Raw genomic sequence first — 26,477 nt, forward strand, 5'->3', positions numbered from 1 at the left:
TTAGCACAATGGGTTTATTGAATCAATGTGGACACGAAGCATGCAGTGAATACGAGTGAAACTTCAACATTCCGGCAACAATACAATGTAAACGCGCGCAGAGGAATAGTCAACCTGTTCCTAATTATGTCCGTCAGAACGTAGTTGCCGTACCACGATCATGTGACCAGATACCCGCCCCAAGCACATACCAGAGGATAGATCACGCGACACTTTGTCAGCCCCCGGCACACGACAGCGGGCGGACGCGTCACTTGAGCTCATACTTTGTCACATCGCTGCGGTGCGTGTCGGCCGGGTCACCGTACTCGAGGACCACGGTCTCGGCGTTGTCCATCTGTCCGTCCGGCAGCTCCTCAATCACCGTGTCCATAGCGTCCCCGACCCGGCCGCCGTCCGTATAGCGGTACAGCAGCAGCCGCCGGCCGCCGGTCCTGTCGTTATTGTTGGAGGCGCCGCACAGGTCGGTCAGCGCGTCCACGGCGCGTCCCAGCGTCCAGCGGCGACTGACGAACACGGGCCGGGGCGCGCCGCGGCCGCCGGGCGCCACCAGCAGCAGGTAGCGCCGGTCGGCCAGCGGCACCGAGCCGGCGCCCGCCGCGCGCTGCTTCAGACGCATCAGCTGCACCTGGCGCGCCGTTTTCCGCGCGCGCTCCGACCGGCCGGAGCTGACCACCACCGGCGCGGCCGACAGGCGCTCCGCCTGCAGCGCGGCGGCGCGCTGGAACTCCGGCAGCCGGCGGGCGGCGTCCGCCTGCTGCGCCTGCCAGGCGGCGCAGCCGTGGCCGGCCGGGTGGCGGTGCGCCAGGCAGCAGCCCCGGCCGCAGTCCGGACACACCACCGGCGTCAGCTCAGCCGCCCCGCAGCCCGAGACGTGGCACGCATAGATGCGCGTGCTCGACGATAGGTCGGCCTGAGAGAACGGGGACACAGTGTCGGAACAGCGTGGAAATGCGACTGAGCTACGACATTTCAGTTAGAATCTACTGAGACCCTGAACCGCGCAGTGCGTCGGTAAAATGTGTACCAAGGAAACCCAAAAGGGTGAACCACATTGAAAATTGTTGCAAGGAAGACGCTGATGAATTTCTGCGATCCCCGACTCAATGATGAGCTCAAGGTTTAGTTCAGTGCTGCGCATGGAGCCGTAGGCAGCTGACCAGGCTGACCCATCAGCCTCTCATCGGGTCTCACAGGAGCTCACTAGTGCCACCTAGCGCGATGGTTGATACCCGGCAGCGCCAATAGCGGCTCCATCTACACCATACACACGAGGGACGCGAAATCACCCGTCTTTCCGAACCTCTCATCATGTCCTCTAAATACAATCATGCAAAAAAAAAAAAAAAACTAGGGACCGATTAAAGCACCAAGCCTGTATCACACAAGCATCCTGTTACCAATCAAAACATCCAAACCACATACACCTCGGTGGGACCTTACGGCACAACTCTCAGCTCCATGTGACCCAGTATGTGTGTCCCCAGTCCCGCCGACCGTCCCTCATGGCTCACCTGGGCCGGCTCAGGCCGCTTGTCGCAGCCGTGGGCGTCCGCGGAGGCGTGGTCTCGGCAGAAGGAGCGCGCGCAGTGCTGGCAGGCGATGGGCAGGAAGTCCAGCTGCCGGCACGAGGCCAGTCCACACTGCTCCCCCAGCGTGGGCAGCTCGGCCATCTGAGGGTAAACAATAGAAACTCTCGAACTTCTACAAGAAGCTTGTTTGCAGGAGAAGAGAAAGCGCTAAGGTTGTATGAACGCTTCTGAGAATTTAGCGGTCATACAGGCATAAAGGAAAACGGCGGTTCGGTTACGTTCACATGAGCTGGTACGGTGGAAGGGTTGCGAATGAGTTTGTAACGCAAAAGAGGTCCGTATGGGCCCGTGCCATGGAATAATTGCGTATTACCGTGCACGGCAAAAGGGGTTCGCAATAGCCTCGTACCATAAACGGGACCGTATAAACCCGTACCGTGAAAGAGTTACGAATGAGCTCGCGACGTGAAAAAGTTGTATAAGCTCATAAGCGTATAAGCTCGCACTGTAAAAGTCCGGTAATATCAGCTCGTTTAACCCGCGCACCGACGGGGGGGGGGCGGATATCCGCCCCCCCCCCCCTGAGGTTTTTCGCGGATAGCGGGAAAACCGCGGCGCGTAGCGCCGCGAAATTTGGTATGACTATTCTCTCATCAATTTTACACATGGTGTGCAAGTTTGAACCTCCTAACTTTCAAGGTCAGGTCACCAGGTCACTTTGAATGAACCAACCTCAAGTCACTTTTTTGCAACTTTGTCACCGTGCCAGAGCTACAGTAGATGTCGGAGGCCTTTGAAAGTCGCAGGATGTTATTAGGTCATTAGTAGCTACAATTTGTATATCTCGGAATTTTGATGTCGGTGACCTAAGGTCAGGTCAATTTCGCGACCTCCCCATTATAAGTCAATGGGGGAAAATCAACTCCCTGTTTTTACCACTAAAACGGGTCGGAATGGCCCCATATACCATACATCACTTCATATACGATCAACCTTCACTACCTTGAGGTCTGTTTTGCTGTTGGGCAGCTGTAAGGTCATGTGACGTCATCAAAGGTCACCAGCGGTTTTTTGCCAATAACTCCGTACAGGAACAAGATACAGCCGCGCGGATGGTCTCATTGTGTTCAGCTCGTCAAGACGCATCGAATGATATACATGATGACCTCGAGGTCACGTGACCTGAGGTCAACCTTTGACCTTGACCTTTCGAGGTCAACAAATATATCATTCGATGCGGATTGACGAGAGGATCACGATGATGCCCTTAGTTTGTTCCTATCTTGACTAATTCGAAAGTTATTCGAGAAAAACTCTCTCCATATCTAGCGCCGCCATTTTGACTTTTTCGACCCCTGTGACGTCATCTTTGACCTGACCTGAAAATGACCTTAGTAAAAATTGTAGACCTTGTCCGTGCGTATCCGATGCCGTTTACCGCTTGTCGCTATCTTGCTTCGTTCTCGAGATCTCAGGGGGGGGGCGGTCATCCGCCCCCCCCCCACGTCGGTGCAAAGTTGGCGCAGACCCCCGTCGGTGCGCGGGTTAATGATGACAGTACCTTGTGTAGCGCCAAGGCTCGTATGATTCGCGAATCGTGAGAGCCACGGGTCCCGTGCCACAGTAGGTTAGAGCTCATCCTGAAGTACATGATAGCATGGGGTGGGCACTCGTCGGAGCCCGTACCGTGGAACCGTCAGTGCTGCTCCAGCGGTGGCTCCGGCCCGCTCACAGCCGTCCCCCGATGGTGACGTCGCCGTCAGCCGGCTGGCGCGGCTCAGCCAGCCGCTGCAGCGCCAGCTCGTTCCACGTGTGCTCCTGCTGGCGCAGACTCTCCGTGTTGTTGCTGTTGTCGGGCTCCGGGTCAGGCAGCTCATACAATGGCACAGCGATCTCCTCCTCAGGCAGCGTGTCGCGCCGCCACGCCTCATCCACAATGTCGATCAGACGGCCCTCCCGCTGCACCTGGCTGTCCATCCTGGCAAAGTGGGAATGTGGGATGCATATGGGCAGGTCAGAATTTGGAGAGAAGCTCTGCTCCAACACAAATGGGCACAATCTACAGTCAGTACTCACTCAGTCTGCCAGCCACCAGGCACCAGGCGCACTCTAGGATGGCTGTTTGGGGCAGGTGGCCTGAGGGCATGTACCTGGAGCTCGCAACACAAATTGTGGCACTTTTACTAAGACTTCAAAAGTTATATAACCCGTCAATCATAAGGCTATGTAGGTAGGTAGTTACTTTTTAACTTCTATTATTTATTCTTGAGTAACACAGTGATGCGTGCGCTGTTAAGAGCCCCGACGGCACCTCTCCCGCCTCTCCAGAACGGCAACACTTGAGCCGGTCTAAAATGGCACCAGGGAGGCACCTTACTTACTGGGAGATTACCTGCTACTAGGTACAGGCATTTGCAGATCACTTTTATGAACCTTGGTGCTAGCAAATAAATATAATATTACCCATTAAAAAAAGTCAATTTTCTGGAAGACAAAGGGGTGCTTCATCAGCTTCATCATAACAAAACCTTATTCGGGAGCGAATTATTCAAGTTCAAAAGTAGGTACCTAGTAAACCTGGTAGGTAGCTAAATATCGGCTAAATAAAGTAAATTATCACATCTCTACATTTCAAAATTCAAAGACATTTGGTCATTTTACTGTCAAGGTATTTTACCGTCTTGGTCTTATTCTTATCAGCCCACCTCTCTCGAACTTAATTCCCAAACTTGAACTGAACTGGTCCGACCAGTGACTACCCCCAATCAAATTGAAATGCCAATCATGAAATCAAATAGTATATAGGGCCTTGAATCAAATGGAAACAGACAGGTAGGTTGGTAGGTTGGTATTGGGTTAAGCACCACATCCAGTGGACCAAGGTGCTAACCGGAACTCTCACGCTGTTCCAAGCGGTCAGGTAGCGGCAATGCCACGTGCATCGCCCGGGAATCGAACCCGGATGGCCGAATCTAGAGGCAAGTATCTTACCCCTAGACCGGAATGCTCCCCGGAAACAGACAGTGAAAATCCACTGTGAAAATCATTGAAGCCGCTGCGTCATATACGTGAAAAGTGTAGTGCTACTGTACTGCAAAACTTTGAGTCATCTATTTCACTGACATTTCACCGACATTGACGCCGAATATCCGGCACTAAAAGGGCAGTGCCAGCGGGCAAAGCCAGGGTATATGTTGTTCTATACAAGTTCTATATACCCTCAAGGCCCTATATACCCTGAGGGTATATAGGGCAAAGCCGCAAAGCAGATAACAAAATTGAGAGCAATTATAATGCCAGGGTATATGTTGTTCATGTGTGCCTTCAACTTTCAAGTTCATAACTCCACTATTCTTTCTCTCCCTCATTCGTGTAAGCTTGCGTGTAAGTTCCCAAACATCATGGCGCGGGAACCGGGGAGCAGTAGGGGCAGCTGGCCCCCCCCCCCCCCCCAACTCTGGGGCCGCGAGGGCGGTGCCCCACAACTTTGAGACGGAATACCGCACCTTTTTTGCAAATGTTTTCGTTTTTGCTGAAAAAGCTAAGGGATGAAAAATAAGTGGCCTAAAACCGGTGAGAAAACTAGATCTGTGGGGGTACCCTAGGTTGATCTCCATTCTGGCGTGCCCCCCCCCCCCCCCCCTCCTAGTCTGAAAGTAGTTCCCGCGCCCTTGCCAACACTCCAACCAAATCCATACATAGACATGCACAGATACCGTCCAATGCCCTATATCATTTAATATGCTCATTGCTCGCCAATCACAAAATGTTGATACGCCTTTGTGGCAGGCTCATAACCCCATAAAGCCTTTCCCATTCTATCACGAATGACGAACCAAACACGTGCAACGGCGTATCCGCTACAGCTCACAACAACAATTTTCGGTTTGTGAGCCGGCTCAACAACCACTCATCTCATAACCATTTTCGGCAAAAAGAAAAAAAAAAACATTTTCATAATACTTCAAGTAGTATTAGCTCCTATGGCCAAAAGCCATGTACTTTCCATACGAATCATATGAAGAAACAAGTGCTCAGCAACAAAACTAAAACGTGAATCGGGCTTTCATTTATTCGTCATTCACTGTAGTCTTTTCATAAGTACGCTCTATGCAGCAGCGCAGGTTACATAAAACCACATAGGTCTTTTCTGTTCAGCCAGCGGCTGTACAGGTACACACGATTTCCCTTCACATCAAGGCGACCTAGCAAGGCGACTACAAATCTACAAATATCATAAATGATCCCTCCTTTCGATCGTATCTAAGACATACTGGCTAGTGGCTACATGACATAGAGTCGCACGACGTAACATCGACCCCACAGGATAAACATTTTGGCACTTGAAATCACATTTTTATCCGAGTCCTAACATGACTCATCAAGTTGTCTCGTTGAAAAATGCAGGGCATATAAAATTTGGCCAAAAGGCTAAGCTCAGATCTGTCGCTGAAGCGACACACATTCATGGCAATCTCTGTAACTATACCGCTCACCAGTTTACCATCAGCACCAACAGAAACATGTCAGCCTGAGACGCATAGGCACCCGCATTCCATTGCTAATTGCAAGATACAGTGGATATGAAATGCATTAATGCACCATTTCGCAATATCAACCTGCAAGGCACTACATGTCATGAATAGTTATCATTCCGGTCAAATGCTGTTAAAGTACCGCTGAAAAATCCGCATCCCTTGAACACCGAATCCAAGGTGTTTCAGATGAAACCAGACAATGCTAGCATATATATTCTCGAAGCCTTATTAGTTTTCTTGACCTCACTAGAAGCATTAACACCAATGTATGGCCACGCGCAGGTCAAGGAAACTACGAAAAACGTCTGGGTATCACATACCTAAATGCTAAATGAGCAACCCTTATGGTGTAAGGGGCTACTGCATCTAAAAATAAACATAAAAAACTGGCAGAGTTTCGATCCCTGAACATACCATTGCTATGAAAACTGCAAAGGCGCTACTGCAAAGGCGCTATGAACCCTCTAAGGCACCTAGAGTAGATCTTTCCTAAAAGCGTATCGATCTGGGCACAAGGCACATACGACGTCTCAGATGATAGTCCGGCCGCGGTCAGCCGAAGAGGCTGTGCAGGCTCTTCTTGGTCAGCTCGTAGGCCAGAAAGAGCACGCCCGTGGCGGGGAAGGTGCGGAGCAGCGTCGGTCCGAGCCCGTTGTACAGCGCCAGTACGCCCTCCTTCTGCAGGATGGTGCGCATCACGCGCAACATCGGCTCGCGCGAACCCTCCACCTGGATGCGCGACTTGACCACGTCAGCCGGGAAGATGGCCACCCAGAGCATGATACCGCCCACACCGCCGGCCACGATCGTCCGCGCCGCGCCGATCTCGTCCTTGGTCAGACCCGCCGGCGTCAGCAGGGCGCGCGTCGCCTCGTAGCCACCGAAAAAGAAAAAGTAGCCGGGCATCTCCCTGGCCATGGTGGCGGTGAGGCCGCGGAACAGGCCCGGCACGCCCTCGGCGCGCAGGATCCGCTTGGTGAGTCCGAACGGACCCACGTCCAGCTGGCCGTGTGTCTCACGCATCGCCTGCAGCCGGCACTTGACCAGCTCGGTGGGACACAGCGTGAACGACGAGAAGAACGCCGCCACGAAGCCGGCCGTGGCGTTCCCGATCACGGAAAGCTCGGCCACGTCGGGCGTGCGCGTCACTCGGGCCACCAGCTTCTGGCAGAAGCCGTACGCGCAGAAGAGCACCGAGTTCTCTGCCACGTTGGCTGCCAGCGCGGGCACCGTGCCGGCGTACAGACCGCGCAGACCGTCGCCGGCGAACGTGGTGCGGAAGCAGCCCAGCAGGTTGGTGTGAACCTCCGGGAAGGCCTGCATCTTTACCTTGACGGTGTCGAGCGGCTGTCCGACCAGCACGCTGGCCACGCCGCCCATCGAGCCGGCCACCAGGTCGATGGCGCCGTCCCGGTAGTGGGCGCCGCCGGTGTCTGTGTGGAACTCCTCCGCTGCCAGACTCATGGCTGCCGCCGGCGCTCCGTCCGCACGCACCACTGTCAGCAGCACAGAGGCACGTAAGGGCGTTATACAGGCCATCCTACCGGCATGTCTGGTATAAAACATAACCTTTAAATATGGCCGTTGTCGTCCATCGAACGCTTCCGCACAGAATTCCAGAATGCGGAAGTTCCGCATCAATACCAACGTTAAACAAATAAACAAGTACACAAGATGTGTAATTGCCTAATTATCTTATGCCGTTGTGACGGTTCACTGTGATGCAGATGCCAGATGGTGAGACAATTGAAATTCGAGCGATGGTTATCCGGATCCACCCTTCCCCGCCAACGATAGTCACTTCTCTGTATATTCATGCACGAATAAGTTTCCAAAGATTACCTCCATCGTAAATCCATATAATCCGAACTAACTCAACGGTCTTCGATTTAATACCGGACGTTTAAAAGGCATCGGTTATCGTCATTACTACTCAATACGACTCATTGTAATAGTTTTGCAGCTGCATGCTGAATGAGTGAAAGAGTTTCCGATATCGAAGGCTCCGTGATGCGGTGCATACAATGTCTTATGCCAGCCGTCCGGTCATACGTCACCTCACGGTCATGTCGCATCCCTCACGCAAACGAGAGTGCGAAACTCAATGTTGGAGACTGCATCAAGTAGGATAAGATATTGATTGACTTACATGACTGGGCTATTGGGCAAAAAAAAAAAAACTTTCCGTGCTAATTGATCAGCTGAACGCGGCTTTAAAGGTTCTCTATGTCCCTTCACCTCTCTGATCTACCCGCAGGGCTGCGGAGTCGGAGTCGGAGTCGGTCGGAGTCGACAGTTGTGACCGGAGTCGGAGTCGGAGTCGGAGTCGATTTTAGAAACCCGAGCCGGAGTCGGAGTCGAAGTCACCGCAAATCTGTCGACTCCGCAGTCCTGCTAGGTCTGCGGAGTCGGAATCGGGAGTTGGAGTCGGTCGGAGTCGACAATTCTGCCCGGAGTCGGAGTCGGAGTCGGAGCTGGTTTTTGAAAGCCGGAGTCGATGTCGGAGTCGGAGTCGCCGAAAATCCATCGACTCCGCAGCCCTGTCTACCCGCCCTCCTGTCATATGTTAACCTGTTTTCTAAGTGCTCTGTTTACTTTATCCCGTGCCTGCTATCCCTTCGGGGCAGCCAGCCGGCTGCTCAGCGCCCACAGATACGATGTCGGACTATCCCGTGCCACGTCGCGTCGACAAACCCTCGCCGTTGGCGTCACACGTGTCCGTTCCATGCCGGGCCACGTGGTCAGAAACAGCCGGCCGCCGCACCGCCCCAGGAACTATCGGTTTTCCTTCCGGGCTCGATCGTTTTTTGAACGCCCTCTGCTGCATTCAACAGCTGCACCGAGTGGGAACACAAAGCCAATTCCGCAGCATGCTATGCTGGACCGATCAGAGGAAAGGGTCGAGCAGAGAGGACGGTCCAGCTGAGAGGAGGGTCGAGCGGAGAGTACGCTCGAGCGGACGGGACGGTCGAGCCGAGAGAACAGTCGATCAGAGGGGAGGGTCGAGTAGAGGGAAGGGTCGAGTAGAAGGGCAGTCGAGCAGAGAGAAGGGTCGAGCAGAGGGGAGGGTCGAGCACCAGGGAGGGTCGAGCAGAGAGGGCAAACAAATTGCTAGCAGCTCCCATGCAGCATTGTATGGTTCTACAGTGGGTGGAACACTGCAGTGCAGCATATCAACTTATTACCCAAAGTTTGGGTAATATCTAACCTTAAAAAATATACCAAAACAAACTTACATATGTCATATGCCATCATCCAATGAGATATTTGGTGCACACATACAGAATACAGGGTAAAATATTTACAGTGTTCTTGCACTGGGACAGTAGGTACCTTAAACATCATTTGACATGGATCTTTGTCACTTCTTCTATTCCCATTGTCATTATTGTGACTTCCCACACAATAAATTATACAAAATATACAATATAGCATTTACCATGTATGTAACTTTGAGTTGCCAAAAGCTACCTTACCTGGTATTCGCTTGCCCTGTCTGAGAACTCAGCACTGGCATATCCTGTCTGAGGATAAACCCACAGAGTTCCAATATTGATATGTACTGGCTTATCTGGCCTGATAATTTATGTAGTACTGTCTCATTAGGGCGGGTCATCCGAGAACTTTTTTTCGAGGACACAAAATGAAGACCGAAATTCCTACGGAGCATGTCACAAGAAGACTGTGTGAATTTTTTCAATTTTTTTGGTTGAGGTTGCCAGGTTGCGGGTCGCCGCAGCCAATTAATCAACCGGGTTTTTCGCTACATTTTCACTGCACGCGAGTTTTGAGCACAAATATCATATAATTAATTATTTTCAAATATATACCTCGAAACTTCAGCTATTCCTCAACCTATTCTGTAAGTCTGTTGGCTGTATCTCTCTAACTGTGGCCATGGTGCCATGCTCTCTGTATCGGTTTTCCGCAACTCGATCGCAGCGCCATCTCTTGAGAGGACTGTTAACCTTGCGTCGGTCGAGACAGTATGCATTCTGCTGATGCGATCTTAGGACGCTGATGAAAAAACGTGAGGCACAGGAGCGTATATAGCGTGAAAGCTGTCAATTGCAATTAAATTAGCCATGAAATTTACATATTAGGGTTCACCTGACTTTAGCACAGCCATTATTCGCCAAGTGCGATAGTGTCCGCTGGACCTATTAGTCATTTAATTCTGCGCTGAGACTTCAGCAGCATTATTTTCAGTTTTGGCTTCGATTATATTCTTGCATGTAAATTTAACCTTTTGTTAATGCAAACCTAGTGTTAGAACTGAACAGTAGCAGCTCAATTGCAGAACAAGTACTAAGTTAGCCCGGCTTCATCTGACAGCAGACTGAGGATGAGTTGCGAGGTATCCTGCTGATCGGCGATCCGCGTATCATATCACTGCCCGAGTCGCGCGTTCTCATCGGACCATCAGATCCCATTTTGATGACCTATTGGGGCTGGGCCACCGCAACAAGCAGTGGAGCATCGAGCTTTGAGGGAAACTGACCTCATAATAACCGCAGTAGTAGCTGCTAAGCGGTCGCCGGCGCAATTTGTGATCCCAATCATGTGACATTGTTGCAGTTAGTGGAAAGGAGCCTCCATGTCGAAACGGAACTAATGCCGCGTGGTGGTTCTCGGTGACACTTCACATTCTGTTCTCGGATAGGCAAGTGATTACAAAGGAAATGCCCTTCTGCATTTTACGTGCATAAGGATGCGTCGTTTATCATGATAAATAGGATGGCCGTGCTGGATCATCGGCTAGGACGAGCCTGCTGGACGAGCATATTGCTTCAGTAAATGAGCCGGTAGTCAGTGCTTATTCTATTTTACACCAAAATCAGACAAGGGCCAAATTATTAAACAAGTTTACAAGACTTGTGGAAAAGCCACTGGACTAAAGCCGCGCCGATCAGTGGACCATTTACTAAGAGTGCCTGTGCATCGAGCAGGAACCGTTCGTGCCGTTTCGGGCAACGCCATGCAGTCCAGATCAGAGAACACTTCTGAACAGCCCGGAAGCAGACGTCACCTCTTGACAAATCCTGAGGTAGCTGTCAGTAAGGAAGCTTGAGCCCTTGAATTTGGTAAAATGGCTTACGTTGGCAGCTTGCAAGTTACGTATTCCGTCGCGATCGCCCATCATACAACATATATTGACCAGCTTCGAAGTATCACCGAGTTCAATGTTGTTCACTATTTCCCAATGTGGTCCGAAATTACGGAGTAGGTAAACATTGCAGAGACGGATTACTCCAAAGCATCCCGCTATTGCGAGACCTCTCAGCTCATCGGTCTGTGTCATTTGCCCAGTGATCGACAGGAATAAGTACCGGGCTCACTATAGGAAACTTTTTTGGACTGCCACTAGCCGATACAGACAGCCAGCAAACAGTGCATACGCTGCGATGCTTGCTGAATGCTGAACTAAGGAATGGTGATAAAAAGACTCGAGACACTTACGGCAAAAAAGTATAGGAAGTGAATGAGGCAGGAGACAAAGATATGCGATTCTATCAGCATTTTGCAATAAACAAGTCATGCACTACATGCAGCTCATAGATCGGTCCAAAAAACGCGTTACAGAGTCACCAATAGCAATCTCGCTGGAAGAGGGTGACCTTCGACCCGCTGCTTAGCAAATTAATTTCGATCCGGTGCATACCCATACTCACTACTCAGGCAGTGGAGCGAGCCGTCCGGCTCCTAACTTAGGCAGCATACGCTGTTGTTATTAAGAGAGCACGTCTCAGTTACATCATGTGTGCCATCAGGACGCAATGCAGCGCTCTCATGCCGGCGTTTGAATCAATTATCGAAGTGTGATTTTCTGTCCTAGGACGGTAAGGTGGCTGGCTACATTGCATTCAAAAATGAACATACGGTTTGGACTGATGTTATCTGTCTGCAAAACTTAATTTAACTGATAAACATATATCAAAGTTAAGCATCTCGCTGTTTTCTTGGCGAAATCACTATAGGTATAGCTTCCGGAGCAACTTAGTATATGGATCGAATGGGTGCAACTCCCCTAGTGTCAAATAAGGAACACCAGACACCTAGGAACACCAAAGAACACCATATACCCGACGTGGCAGCGGCAATATACCCTGGCAGCGGCTGCGTCAGCTTTTAAAGGGACCCTCCCACCTTAACATTAGATTTGAGTTGAGATAGCCAAAATGGGGTCCCTGGGTCACAATTACCGGTTTCGGCACTCACAACATCGAGAAATGCCTTAAATCGGAAATATTGAATTTCAAAATTGCAGCATTTTGATTCAGAGGGGCTAATGCTTAGGAATACCCCTCTGAATGTGTGACGTCAGCGCTGATATCTAACGATTTTTAAATGTTTGACTAAAACGTTTGTAGCACGCGGTGGTATATGCTATTTGCGCGCAACATCTGCCGCAAATGCCGCACTTCTAAAATAAAGTCGCTAGAAACAGCGGAGATCCCAAAAAAGTAAACAAAAGTAAAAGTCTAATATCTTGAAAACCGGTGAATATTTTTCGGTGAAATTTGGTAGATATTCGTTTTCGCTCTTTCTGAACCGAGCGACATCACTTTCATGCCAATTCATAAACTTTTTTGAAGGTGGGAGGGTCCCTTTAACGGTCGGAAAGCCGTCAAAACCAATGTTATGCCAAACTCGCTCAATAGATGGCGCTGGTTTCGTTGCGCTCAGATCGCCGATGCTAATCGCTATTCTGAGCACGATTCTGCCACTGGGGTTTCCAAACTTTGTGAAGAGGTGGGGGTAAGCATGTAGAACTAGGAAAGTAGTAAATATAGTATCTTTCTCGATTTTTTCCTACTAAATTTTGCAAACAACGAGAAAAATTAGCAAAAGTGGTCTCGAAAAACCGTGTACGGCGCGCCCAGTTCCTTTTCAAAAATTCGCAAAAAATATGTTTTAACCGTTTTATGGATCAGCCCGTAGGAAAATCGCTCTTCACTTGAAAACTTTTTTCATCGACCCGCCCTACTGTCTCATCCAGTCTAAGAATAACAGCACTGACAGCATCCTGTCTTAGAATTCCAGTACTGCCTTATCCTTTCTGAGAGTCCCAGCTCTAGCTCATCCTGTCTAGGAATTCCCATACTTGCTTAACCTATAAAAGAACCTAAAAAAGCTACCCCAATGGACCATACAGCCTTTTTTCCATTGAGGATGAACCATAGGTAGTCAATTACATGACACAGTTTTTGTCCACAGCAAACAGCAAAATTAACTTGGTAATTATAGCTGAAGAAATGTGTTGCAATGGTACCTAAACAACAGACATTTGCACAGATCCCAGACAAACAATCACAAAAATCAGGATGGCCATAAGATTAATGATCTTCAAGCATGTAATTATAGAGGATAACATTGCTAAAGACAAGAGTCACATTCTTTCCTGTTCCTTTTATGTTCTTATTTTTAATCGGACGCCATTTAATTGCGTCCCAGAAAAGCTATTTCTGGCACCTAAAAGCTGACTCGCCCCAAAATTGGTCCTCAGCACCTATTTGGTGGATACCAGCACCAATCATGGAAAATGACCTTAATTAGCTGTTTCTGGCACCTATTCATCGGTACGCCTTACTCTTTTTTCTGAATCTGGCACCTAAATGCTGAGCGTAGCACCAATCTAGTAGAAAAATGAACTACTGGCTGGTAGAATCATGTTGTTCTGGTATAATGACCCCTGGAGTCTAGCCTAAAGGTTGCCAGTGCAGCTACACTCTAAGACAGCCCCGTAGTGATCTCAGCATTGTATATGACGTTTAAGTAAGCAAATAATATTGATTTGTTCGAAAAAAACAATGTCATTTTAATATTTAAAAGTATTTATTTGTAATGCTTAAAGGGAAACATTTTTGTGAGTAATTGTCTCGATTTTCACCATTAAAACGGGTATTGCATTTTTTGACGTCATCAAATAGCTCCAAAAAAGAAATGTAGGTAATGTTTTCATTCCGTTCAAGGCCGCTGAAGAAACGCGAGATCTTGCGTGGGACATTGTCCGTTGTTTGCCGCGCAGAGTTGTGCCGTGGTTGTGCCTTTTTCATCCGTTTCTTACTTATGTGTGCATGAAGCTTTGATTTTGTTTTTGGTTATTGTGTGGCCTGTCAGTCAAACGCCCCTGTAGAAACCGGATGCTGCGTTTGATCGAGATGGAGTCAGACGATGATTGCAGAAAGCTATTGAAAAGAGGGCCGGTTGCGTGGCATGTCTGTTCAGAGTTGACATTTTGCTTTACTCCAGTTTATGACCTGAGAGCCTGGCTGGAAGTGACGGATCCAAACTTTTCACGTTAAAATGGCTGAGGGTGCAATAATCTCTACATAGCGGGCTGGTATAGGAGCGTCTTGCTATGCTGCACCATAGGTGGCTAGTGATTCTCTTTTGGCTAGAAATGGCATTAATCATTATCTCCACTGGCGAAAATGGCACTTGACATCACCGAATGCAACGTTCATGTTTGTTAGGATACATAAAATCAGGAAGATTACGCGAATTAGGTAGGCAAACGTGGAATAAAATAGGTACTGGATGTTTTGGTTTTGGTGCTGAATCAGCAAACAGCAAATACGGAGTTCAACTAGACGATCTGGCAACTTAAGGCTGTGTGGAAGCAATTAGGTGCCAGATTCAGATATTAGGGTCGAGTAAGCATTTTGGGGCTGATCAGCAATTAGGTCCCAGAAACAGCTTTTTAGGGACCAGAAACAAATATTCCCCTTTTTAATCTAGGCAGATTTATAATGGTAGCAAGAGATAATGGTCTGAGTGGCATGTGACTACAGTATCAGCATTTCTTTGTTTGTGATCCAAATATGGTAGGAAGCAGGCAGCAACAAAACAAAAAACAAAAATTTTAGCATAAGAATATAACAGAAACCACACTCTTGAATATTGCAGCATAGGTATCACAGCAACTAATTTGGCAGAATAGCTATGCCTTCAAGGATGAAATTCAACCAAATAGATTCATGCTACCTATGCCATACTAAAAACGCAAAAATCTAGATTGAGATAAGAATAGTGTAAAATGCATATCAAGAGAGAAGAATAAGATAGACCAAAAAATGCAAAGTTACTTGCCTCTACTTGTTTAAAACAAAGTGAAATCTGCATCAACTCGCGCACCCCACCAATATATGAAATTGAAAAGAAACCATGCACTCCTAGCGCCGCCAGGAGCAATTTGTGCGACTTGGCGCGTATCAAAGAGGGAAATGAATGGTAAACAATGCGCGCCTCGCTGATTTTCACATATGAAACTACTGCGTCGTTATTGTAGAATTAAATTTTATCAGTCGAAGGAATTCCACCAACATAAGAAAATAAGATTCATGCAACATTTTTCCAGTTCTATTCATTCATTATCTTTTTGCATTAAAGCGATTTTTCATCTAAATGAAAAATAATTACACATTTCAAAATAAAATATTTCAAATAAGTCTTCAAGCATGTAACCATCGGGCGAGCTTTGAAGTTTTCTTAGCGCTTTTACGAAGGATTTCTCTAAAAGGTGATATGGTAGCTAGAAAAGTGACGGAAGTTGGGAGGAAACTCGCAGTGCGCTGCTCCAACGCTGTTGCTGGGGCCGGGCGGCGACCAATAATATGCCGTTTCAGAATCGTTTCGTCGGTTGGGTTCGGTACTTTTCAGGTGAGGTGGCATTCTATGTACCGTTTTATTGATGTAGCAGTGGTTTTATTGGTCTTTTTTATATTTTTCGTAACTGCCATTGAACTCCACACACGAAACTTATGATTTTCTGTGCCAGAATTACACAAGAACGGTGTGAAACTGGTGTACACTGCTAGACCGGTTTGTGAAGCTATGGCGGCCATGTTGGATTAAATGCTCTGGAATTTACTGGGCTAAATGTGGTCAAGAAAATCAGTAGTTTTGCTGTGAATCCTTCTAAAATGTTGTGCTGCACTAGAATAAATGAAAATTATTGATTTATTGTTAAATATCTTGTGTCTTTTCCTGCTGATGGCTACCAGGGCCAATGTCAGTCGGTGACACACCAGGGAAATAAGCTAAAATTAGAGCGCTCTATTTATTGCTCCCGCTACTTCACCGTCTCCCATAGGGTCCTGTGTTGAGCTGGTGTCGAGGCTCTAAAAATGACGCCGATTTTTGCACCCTTCTCACGAAAACCGCTCGGACCGCCTGGAAACTAATTGTTCCGCTCTAAAAATTTCATGATCGACGGGAAAATGAATGAGGAAAAGATTGGTCCTGAAATAATTCTGAACTCCCTGTAGGACATATCGAAATATGGCTGCAAACTAGGAGCATGTCAAAATCGACAAAACAATACAAATAAACTTACCGGGATTTTTTTATTTTCCATGCATCTGTGTATGAAATCAGTCGGTTTTTCGGAAAGATCATCTTCTGTAATAAATAATCCCACAATTGCAATCGAGAAAAAAAAACAATTCCGCTGTGACAGCAGTTTTGGCATTGTGCCAGTAGTGTGGCGTGCGCGGTGCTGCGTGGTCATCGGGACGGGGTTGTGAGTATTTTCGGTGTTTTAAATGGTTGATGGCCATTTGAACCAGCTTTATATTATTTCCTACAAATTTTTGCATCAAATTATTGCTTTGAAAGACCATTGAAACCCCTTATCTCTTCATGAAACACGATCATATTCATCGTCGACGAAAATGGCGCGGGACTCCATGTGCATTCCGATCGAAATAAATCGTAAATTAAATAATATTCGATGATAAGTATCATATTCTAGTGACACATTTTCATAAAATAAGGCATAAACTTTGCAAGGAAGTCAACATTGGATAATTCGATTCTTATTTTGCTCACATATCCTTGTAATAGTCAAATGGCTCAATTGTTAGATAGATGTAAGTAAATGTTTTGGCTTGATGTTTGCTGTGAAACCACCCAGCCACTTGCTGGTTGAGGGTTTTCTGATAATTACCTGATAATCATTTCTCCTTTTCCTTAAAAGAAACTAAAATTCCTTTCAAAGTAATCCATTTTTAGGAAAGGCGGCTTGCTCATTGACATTTCATGTTCTTGTTTTGTTATTGCTGGCAGTATTTTGATACAATAATGCAATATGAATTTTTCGCAATAATAATACCTAAGACAAACTTAGTTAATGTGTCAATCAAACACCCAACAGAAAGATTGTGAGTCCTGGTGACGTGAAGTAGAATATTCTATTAATGTGTTATATAGAATATGCTAATTATTATTTGATACTGATAGCTGAGCATGTGAATTATGCCACAATATAATTTCATTTTCTGGTTTTCAAATAGCCGGCAGTATTTTACTTCAACAAATGTAATATACATGGAATACATGTTGTTATGTTATGTTAAAAGTTAAATAACAGCCAACAGAAGGGGCTGTTTCAGCAGATAATGTTTGTACCTTATGCATTACCTTTCTTTTCTGCAGGACCATGCTTCCGCTGGGTGGTCGACATTTGCCTCCTGATGAAGTTGAGCAACATGAAGACCACCAGATGAGGTGTCTGCAGTTCATGTGGAACTCTGCAGACTACAAGTTATGCCAACCACAACCAAAGTGCTGTGATCATGGAGGCATGAACCTCATGACAACACTTCAGATTTGCAGTTGAACCAAAGTGTGATTCAAACCACCTGTGGCATCTCACTCAATGTGTGAACAACTGAACAGTGTGATTATTGTGCAGTGTTCAGCTGCAATTAAGACATTTGTTAGTGACTTGTTTTGCAATTAGCCACCAAAAGCATTTTTGGGCTGGCTGCTGTAATTTGTTGTGCACTGCGCAGTAGTGGTAGTGTTTTGTCACTTGTCAAGTTGTCAGTTGTGCATGTTGCATGTTTCTCTTCCCTCGGCCTTCATTATCAGTTAAGTGGTGAATTGGCATCACTCAGTCTCCCCAGATCTCCATTGACTGTCTGTCAACCACCTAACTTGAGATGGTATTTGCCAATAGTGTCAGAAAAGAAGTGATTGTAGACATTTTTAGGAATATGAGCTCCATTTCATGCGTGTTCCAGTGGTCATTTTGTCACATGTCCCATAGTGTAATAAATGGAAACTGTTGTTCCCTTTTGAAGGTACTCGCGGATGCAGAAAGCGTTGGGCCTAATTATTAAACGCACCCTCCTATCAGCGACGCACGAAATCGACAAAAATCATCCTTTTTAGAACAGGAGGAAACGAAAACTTGTGAACATAGCTGTACCTACAACAGTGCATAAGGAATTGAAACTCTGGGAGTTTTTGAAATTCGGAGAAACTCAAGTTGTCGACAGGTATGCCCCCTTACACGTCAAAGACCGCCTAAAAAACAAACGTCTACAAATGAAGGCAGTATTCGTATGTTCGTTGTAATTGCAGCAGCCTAGCAACATGCATTGCGGTCCGATGGCGAATTACACTCGTGCTCAAAAACTATGCCGGTAACTGCCAATGCACTTAGGTCATAGGTGAGGAGAGGAAGGGTTATTTATGTCATATGTCAACATCATAGAAATGGCTTCATCTGAGCTGTGCCTATTGTACATAATTCAACCAATCTATGCATTTCGTTTCTTGCAATCTACTCATGCTTTCACTCCAGCTTCCGAGTAATCATCCAATATTGTACGTCTTAAGATATTGATTTCTATGGCGGTTTGCAATTGCTAGCCACGTCTCACCTCAGTTTGGTGGCCCCGCATCGGCCCACTCGGCCGCTCTAAAATTGACTTACGGAGGAGGATGGTGGCTTTTATTTTAGCTTCTCCGCTGACTGCGGGGAGCGCCGTCGCCGAGGTAGGAGCAATAATTAGCTTATGTCTGGGACTAATTTCCACGCTTAACTAACATTTTAATGTTATTTTAATTAATTCATGTTAATCTTTGACGCATTCTCTTTCTATTGATACCATCCACCGGTCTGAGAATTACTGCCTTGCTGCGTAAGGGCCGATAAAAGATCACGCTTTTAGGGGTATCTCTTCAACATGGGGCAGGAGCAATAAATAAAGCGCTCTAATTTTAGCTTATTTCCCTGGTATGTCACCAACTGATGTTAAGTTTTTCGGCACATGTCGGTCTGGAAAGCTACTGTTAGTAAAGCATCGCTGTCTGAAAAATGAATGGACTTATTATGGGTACTTTTAACATCAAAGTTTGGGATCCATCAGGTGTAAAGTGACTCAGCTCAACATTTTGTAGAAGTAGTCTACTATCATAAAAAATAAGATTGTTTTATGATTGTAATCTGTGACTGTAATCTGTGATTGGTGTAGTCTTTGATAATTACTTAACATTCATTATGTAAAGATAAGCTGAAGTACCTGGTTCAATTATTTTTCATCAAAGTCATGGGTCATGATAATGAAGTTATAATCCTCTTTCTACATTTTTTTTTGTCATGTTATTGATTTTTCATGATATATTTATTGAATAATGAATCATGATTGCAAAATTAAGTTATTATGATATCAAGGGCTTCATTTTTGATAGAAGCTTAAGAAAGGACATGCAACCTGTTGAATTATGCTACCTAAGTGGGAGAACATGTTAGTTGTAAATAATGCCTGTTGTTTTGATATCTAAAATGATACATTACCTCATGAAGTTGATGGTGTTTGTTTGAACTGATTTGGGCATTGCTTTGCCCTTTTTATGACTTAAAGCTTAGCACTAATTATGTCTGTTTCCTGTTTTGCATTGCACTTTTTTACATGTGCCACATACATACTCATATCTGGATTTCAAAATATTGCATATTTGAAATGTTTTTGGTCTGAAACATTGTAGGTTATTCTCTAGAGAATGAATTGCAATTCAGCTTCATGTCAGTTGCAAATTAATTTTGCAACTTATCAAATCTATCCTCTGAATAGATTCAGGATGGCAGAGAACAAGCATTGACATTCATTTATGGAACATGGCCTTCCTGTTCACCTTTACTGCATTGGTACAGGAAAATATAGCTTCTTTGACCCCTCTATTCTTTGCTTTTTGACCATGCCAACTGCCAATATTTTCATATTTAAATATGGTGTGTACAATTATGAAAAGTCTACTTCTTTTGGCTTTTAGAATAGTTATGTTTTGTCTAGTTGGTTGATGCAACCAATGACATTGGTAACTTACTCTTAAAAGGTAAAAGCAGTTGTACATCGTTCAGGACTTCCTTATACATAAATACCCTTCTCTCATCTGTATTTACTTTGATGGTTATTTCTTGTCATTAGAATTGAACTTGTAGTCTTCAGTTGGGCTGCATACAAGGACTCGACATTATGTGACAAATCTGAAGCCTCAATTATTTGCTAATAATACTGCTGTCTATAAAAAGACAACATGCTTTGTCCTCACCAGCTTGTGAAGTGGTATGGTAGCTTTCCTGATATATTTTCTATTGTTTTCAGGCAGGGGCAGTCCAATACACAACACATTAGTAGTGTGGGCGCCATGGCTCACGACGAGCCAGTGGGCCAGATGGCTGCCCGACCAGGGGTGAGCTCCCCTTCCTCTGGCTCCTGGAACCGCTGGCCGCCACCTGCTGCCACGTCGTCGCACAACCAGTTCTTCAGCGTCGTCAAGAAGGCTCGACCGACGGCGTCCGTCGGCGCAGTCGCCGCTGTCGGAAAGCCCGGGCTGGCGCCGCTCGGCAAGACGGGACAGTTACAGGTCGGAAAGACAGGACCAGCACAGGTCAGCAAGGCAGGACCAATGCAGGTCGGTAAGCCGAGAATAGCGTCGTCCGGCTCCCCCGCCGGGACGCCGGGTCTGAAGCCGGCGTCTCGCCCCGGGCCGTCTAAAGCGCCGGTGTCGCTGCTGAAGGCCGGACCCCTGCGCATGGGCCTGGTTTCGCCGTCGGTCAGCAAGGCGGGACCACAGAGGCCCAGTCCGTCCGGCGCCACCGGTCTGCCCAAGACGAGCCTCGCCGCTCCTCTGAAGAAGTTCGCCGCTCCTGCCAAGCTGGGGCTGCCGCGGCCCGGTCCGCCGGACAGTGTGAGCCCGAGGGGTCAGTATGCGCCGGTCGCCGGGGCCCGGCACCGCGCGCCCTCCGGGGGCGCCTCGCGCGCCGCGCCGGACCTGTTCCGGCCGAAGCCGTCGGCGTCGGCTCCGAAGCCGCGCATGTCATGGGACCTGGACCTGCTGACGGACGGGTCGCCGGAGGACGAGGGACACTTCGCCACGGACCTGGAGCAATCGCCCACGTTCCTCACCAGCGACCAGCCATCGCGGCCGAGCAGACCGCCGGCGGTCACCGGTCAGCTCAGGACCATGGGACCGATCCATGACAAGGTGCGTAACATGCAGCCGAAGAGGCCCCGCGGCAGACCTCCGAAGGCGCCTGGTGAGCAGAGCGTGCCGCGCAAGTACGTGAAGAAAGCGCACGCAGCCAACGGCGCCGGCGGCCACGCGGAGAACGCCAGTATCCTTCACTCCAAGCCGAAGTGGAAGGGCGCCACCGACGTGCTCCACAACGACTTCAGCACGCTGAAGGAGAAGCAGCGCCGGCGGAAGGAGAAGCTGGTGGCGGTGCGGCTGGACGGTAGCGTGCCGCAGAAAGTGACACTGCTGCCGCGGGACCCGGACGAACCGTACGACTCCGACTCAACCGCGTCCCCGGTCAAGGACGCGCCGCGGCCGGGCCTCGCCTCGCCGCCCAGGAGGTCATCCGGTGCCAGCGAGCACGCGCACGGCAAACCCGAAACGAAACCACTGTTTGAGCACATTGACGAGGACTGGGCTGTGATCAAAAAGTCGCTGGAGAATACTGAGGCGAAGCGGGAGAGAAGGGTGAGCGAGGCTGGATCGTCGCTGAAAGGGACGCTCACGCCGTCTCCGACTAAGAAAAGTGACCGCTCCGATGAGTTGTCAACTGATGAAGATATTGGCAACAACCTGAATGCTCCGCTTCATAATTTAGAACGGCTTCAGGATCAAATGATCAAAAGTTTGATGGACGAGGGTGCCCTCGCTGCCCTGAAAAAGAAGCATAGAAAACAGAAAGAAGTCCACATGTTCAAAAAGAAGAAGATGAGCGACTACTGGAAGAGCAAGCTGGCTTCTGGGAAATCCTCACTTCAGATGAAAATGAAACGTCCGTACAACGTGCGTCCGCTGACCTCGGATAACGTACGGCACATGGAGGAGGCGATCGCGGCCGTGCTGGCCGCGCCCAGTCCGGAGGCGTCGCCGCAGAAACGGCCGCCCGTCGGGTCACCGTCCAAACTGAAGCCGCCCGCTGACTGGCCGCCGGCCGGCGGTGCCTCCGTCTCGCCGCAGAGCCGACCCAAAGTGCAGCTGATGCTACACTCGCTGCCGCCGCCGCCACCCGCTCTGTCACCCTCTCAGTCGGACGCGCGCCCGAGCCCGCCCGGCCAGCCGGCGCCGCAGCCGTCCGCTCCCCCGCCGCCGCCGCCGGCGGCCGGACCCCCGCCTCCCTCTGCGGCGGGTGAGACGCCGGATGCCGGCGGCCCGGAGCGCCCAGAGGCTGAGTCTGACCCAGCGGCCGTGGAGCGGCTGCAGAAGGTCAAACGGGAGCTGTCGGCTCGCTTCCTCAGTGACCTGCACGAGCAGCGCGTGCAGCTGCAGGCGGCCGAGCAGCAGCGGATCATGTGGTGTCAGCAGCAGGAGCAGCAGCGGGCCGCCGCCGTCGCGGCAGCTCAGCAGCAGCAGCAGGGGCAGCTCGGCTGGCGGCCGATCATTCGCGTCCGGCGGCGGCGGCGGCGCGTCGGCCAGCCGCGTGTTGTTCGTCTGACGGAGGCGGCGTTCCAAGCGGGCAGCACCGTGACGGACGCCGACATCGGCGGCGCTGACGGCGACGACGGCCTGGCGCCGCTGCCGGAGCCGGAGACGCCGCTGCCGGTCTCCATGTCGGCCACCAAGCTGAAGGAGTTCCTGGACTCTGCGCGCGTGTCGCGCTACCGGCGCACGTGTGGCTCAGGCCTGCTGGCCGCCGTTCAGATGCCGGTGGAGACGGCCGAGCGGATGGTGTTCGTCTCCGAGACGCCGCTGCCACCGGGCGTAGATCAGACTCTGGTGCCGAACGGACAGGCGCCTGGCGGTCCCGGTGTGTCCGCAGTGCCGGGCGCCGGGTGGCCGGTGGAACAGGTGGACCCGGCGCGGGGCGGCGCCGCCTGGATGGCCGGCCCGCCGGCGTCCGGACTGGACTGGTACGGTGCGCCGGCCGGCACTCCGGGCTGGAGCGGCGCCATCACATCGCCGGCCGCCACCACCACCGGCTGGTTCGGCGGCGTGGTGTCGCCGGCGCCGGGCGCCGCCTGGACGGGTCTGCCGACCGACGGCAGCGTGCCGGCCACTGCGCTGTTCATCACCCCGCTCACCGTCCCGGGAGCATCGCCAGCACCAGTGCTGGTGTCTGTGGCGCCACCATCGGCACCAACTATACCATCGATGGCACCTCCACCGCCAGCACCAGCGACACCTGCACCAGTGACGGCGCCGCCGGCGACAGCGGCGCCGTCCGCCGCTGCGGATGACGCTTCTGACGTCAGCATGGAGGAAAAGCCGCTGAGGATCGCGCTGCCGCCGACCCCGTCGGCCGGGCAGGCGGCCACGCCGGCCGGCTCGGCCCCGCGGACGCCGCTGAGCGTGTCGCCGCCTTCGGCCGCGCCGTCGGAGGCGGACCGTCCTCAGTCGGGCGGCAGGTCCGTACCGGGCACACCGGGCGGCGACTCCCCGCGGCCGGCCGCCGCCAGCGTCCAGCCGTCCCCGCCGCCGCCGCCGCCGCCGGTCGACCCCGCGACACTGCCGTTCGCGTGTAACCGGTGTCCGGCGCGACTGGCGACCCTCTCGGAGCAGGTGTACCACGAGATCCGGCTGCACATGACCGAGGAGTACCTGTTCCGCTGCATGGGCTGTCCGATGCGGGTGGCGCTCGTCGACGACCCGACCAAGATCCTGGACGGCCTGCTGGACCACTATATGAAACACGTGGACGGCGCCGGCCGCCTACTCCCCTACGACTCGTCGACCGACTTTTTCCGCTGCGAGTTCTGCCCGAGGGTGTTCGAGGATCCGAGCGCGTACGGCTCGCACGAGGTGCAGTGCCGGTCGCTGACGCACACGTGCGCTAGGTGTCAGGCCCGCTTCGAGACGGGCGACCAACTGAAATGGCACGAGGTTGACCATCTGCGCGCGCCGGACGGCAAGTACTGCTGCGACCACTGCGACTCCAAGTTCACCAAGCGCGAGCAGCTGCTCGGACACCGGCGCTTCCACTTCAAAGACAAGAACGTTGAGTGTCCAAAGTGCGGCAAGAAGTTCATGACCACAGGCATGCTGGCCATGCACAACAAATGGAAACACTCGCAGGGTCCGTGCCGCTTCTGCGGACGTCCGTTCACCTCGGCGACGGCGCGCCAGGCGCACGAGGAGCACATGCACCTAAAGTACATGCTGCACATGTGCGACGTGTGCCACTTCCGCGTCATGACGGCCACCCAGCTGCGCGTGCACAAGCGCACCCACTCGGATGACAAGCCGCACCGCTGCGCCGCCTGCGACGAGGCGTTCGTCTCCCGGAACCTGCTCAAAAAGCACCGGGCGTCGCGCCACTCCGAGCCCCGTGCGGCGGCGGAGGGGGCCGCTCCGGCGCCGGCGGCCGCTGAGCCCGAGCCGGCGCCGGCGCCGTTGGAGCCGGCTGCCTCTCAGGGCGGCGGGGAGAGTGCGCGCGCCCCGGACGGCACACTGACGCCCGCCGAGCTGCGCCAGCTGTTCGAGCGGTACAAGGCCACCTGGTCGGGCCCCAAGGACGAGATGACGCTCTCGGACCTGGACACGGACGAGGACGAGGACGAGAAGCGTGACCTGATCGACATGCAGGCCAAGGAGGAGCTCTTCAAGACCAAGGACAAAAACTCCTTGTCGGTGTGGAGCTGTCCCGTGTGCAACGCCTACTTCACCAAACTGTGGGGCGTGCGCGCGCACATCACGCTCAAACACCCGGGCTCCAGCATGCGGCCCGTGCTGCACGATGACAAAGACACTAGCGCCTCCAGCAAGCAGGACTTCCTCAAGGAGATCAAGCGGAACGCCAAGACGGCCAAGCGGGAGCTGAAAATGGAGGCCAAGCGGCAGGCGCGCATCGCGGCCTACGGGGATGAGCTGCCGCGCCGCGGCCGGCCCAGGAAGTACCCCGTCAAAATACGGCCACCGATCGACCCTTCACAACCGCGGAAACGCGGCCGTCCGCGCAAAAACCCGGACGACCCGACGGCCCCGCCGCCGCTGGCCGAGGACGGGGCGGCTCCGCCTCCCCCGGCGCCGCCCAAACCGGAGCCCAAACCGGAGCCGCCGCCCGATCATGTGGAGCGGCGCCGGTGGAAGTGTCTGACCTGCCAGGACCAGTCGCAGTCGTACGACGACCTGGTGACGCACACCTACCTGGCACACCCGGACGCCGACCTGCCGCGATTCGAGGTGGTCGTCACCTACGTGCCCAAGCCGGTGCCCAAGACGCCCGCGGAGCCGGCGACACCGCCGCCCGCGGCCGACGCCGCCTCAGAGTCGGATGCTCAGGAGAAGCACGACGCCGACATACTGGACTCGGCGCGCGTCAGAGGGGCCGAGAAACGGCGCGCGCCCAGCGCCACCAAGGTGCCGGCCGGCGCCAAACGGCGCAGCATACCGTCAGCGACAAAAGAGGGTGCCACGCGCGGCCGGGGTCGTGGCCGGGGCGGCCCCAGTCCCAGCGGCAGGGGCGGTGGTCGAAGCGGCCACAGTGTCAGCGGGCGGGGCGGCGGGCGGAGCGGCGGCACCCCGGGCCGGGCTGGCGCCGGCGGCGGCGACTCGTACCGCAAGTCCTACTCCAACTCGTCCCGTCGGTTCAAGGCCGAGGACGCGAAGGAGCCGGCGGCGGCGGCGGATGACGCCGACAAGCTCTACTGCTACTGCCAGTCGCCCTACGACGAGGTGAGCGAAATGATCGGCTGTGACAATGACGACTGCAAACACGAGTGGTTCCACTTCGAGTGCGTGGGCATTGTGATTGCTCCAAAAGGTAAATGGTTCTGTCCGGACTGCACGGCTAAACAAAAGGCAAACAAATGATTTACCAGGCTTTACTGTGAGTGTTTGAGAATTTTGTTATTTGCTTGTATAGATGTAAAAATGTAGGTGCCGCCGATATGGTTGTTTTGATCGCTCCCGTAGGCCATCAGTGTTACACATTAACAATGCCCCTGTGAACCGTGTCGTTTTGTTGCCGGTATTAGATTGACGTGGAATCCGCGGGATGCATGCGAATATGTGGACCCGGTTCGATATACAAAATAAATGTAATTTCACATAAGATATGGTTTACAGTAGTCTAGTAGTCAGGATTAGCTTCTGGTATAGTTATATGAATGTTTGCTGTTTTTCTCCATACTTATAGTTGGGCCCAGTCAAAGGCGGGTCA

At 51.0% G+C, this 26,477-nt stretch overlaps 3 protein-coding genes across 11 annotated transcripts in view; 1 reads left to right on the top strand and 2 right to left on the bottom strand.

The window, feature by feature from the left end:
* The window catches only part of LOC122369873 (AN1-type zinc finger protein 1-like), a 52,308-nt gene continuing 25,831 nt past the window's right edge, over positions 1 to 26,477 (bottom strand). Inside the window, exons 1-5 of one of the 9 annotated variants that reach the window (XM_043344973.1) lie at positions 4,524 to 4,570; positions 3,914 to 4,016; positions 3,219 to 3,510; positions 1,515 to 1,673; positions 1 to 913 (exon numbers count right to left, since the gene is read on the bottom strand). In XM_043344973.1, coding sequence (XP_043200908.1) covers positions 251 to 913; positions 1,515 to 1,673 — 822 coding nt within the window. In that variant the 5' untranslated portion in view covers positions 3,219 to 3,510; positions 3,914 to 4,016; positions 4,524 to 4,570 and the 3' untranslated portion in view covers positions 1 to 250. Of the gene's footprint in view, positions 914 to 1,514; positions 1,674 to 3,218; positions 4,017 to 4,209; positions 4,587 to 26,477 lie in introns of those variants that run through there. The other 8 variants (XM_043344971.1, XM_043344966.1, XM_043344968.1 and 5 more) reach the window with 8 other exon arrangements.
* Positions 5,587 to 15,321, bottom strand: LOC122369872 (mitochondrial ornithine transporter 1-like). The gene is made up of 2 exons (XM_043344965.1): positions 15,164 to 15,321; positions 5,587 to 7,566 (listed from the first exon to the last, which is right to left on the bottom strand). The coding sequence occupies exon 2, from the start codon at positions 7,532 to 7,534 to the stop codon at positions 6,623 to 6,625; it is 912 nt and encodes a 303-aa protein (XP_043200900.1). The 5' UTR covers positions 7,535 to 7,566; positions 15,164 to 15,321; the 3' UTR covers positions 5,587 to 6,622.
* On the top strand, positions 15,638 to 26,369 carry LOC122369869. Its single transcript, XM_043344960.1, has 2 exons — positions 15,638 to 15,733; positions 20,470 to 26,369. The coding sequence occupies exon 2, from the start codon at positions 20,513 to 20,515 to the stop codon at positions 26,126 to 26,128; it is 5,616 nt and encodes a 1,871-aa protein (XP_043200895.1). The 5' UTR covers positions 15,638 to 15,733; positions 20,470 to 20,512; the 3' UTR covers positions 26,129 to 26,369.

The sequence above is a fragment of the Amphibalanus amphitrite genome, unplaced genomic scaffold (assembly GCF_019059575.1).
Source record: "Amphibalanus amphitrite isolate SeventyFive unplaced genomic scaffold, NRLGWU_Aamphi_draft 001081F_arrow, whole genome shotgun sequence".
Taxonomy (NCBI): Eukaryota; Metazoa; Arthropoda; class Thecostraca; order Balanomorpha; family Balanidae; genus Amphibalanus; species Amphibalanus amphitrite.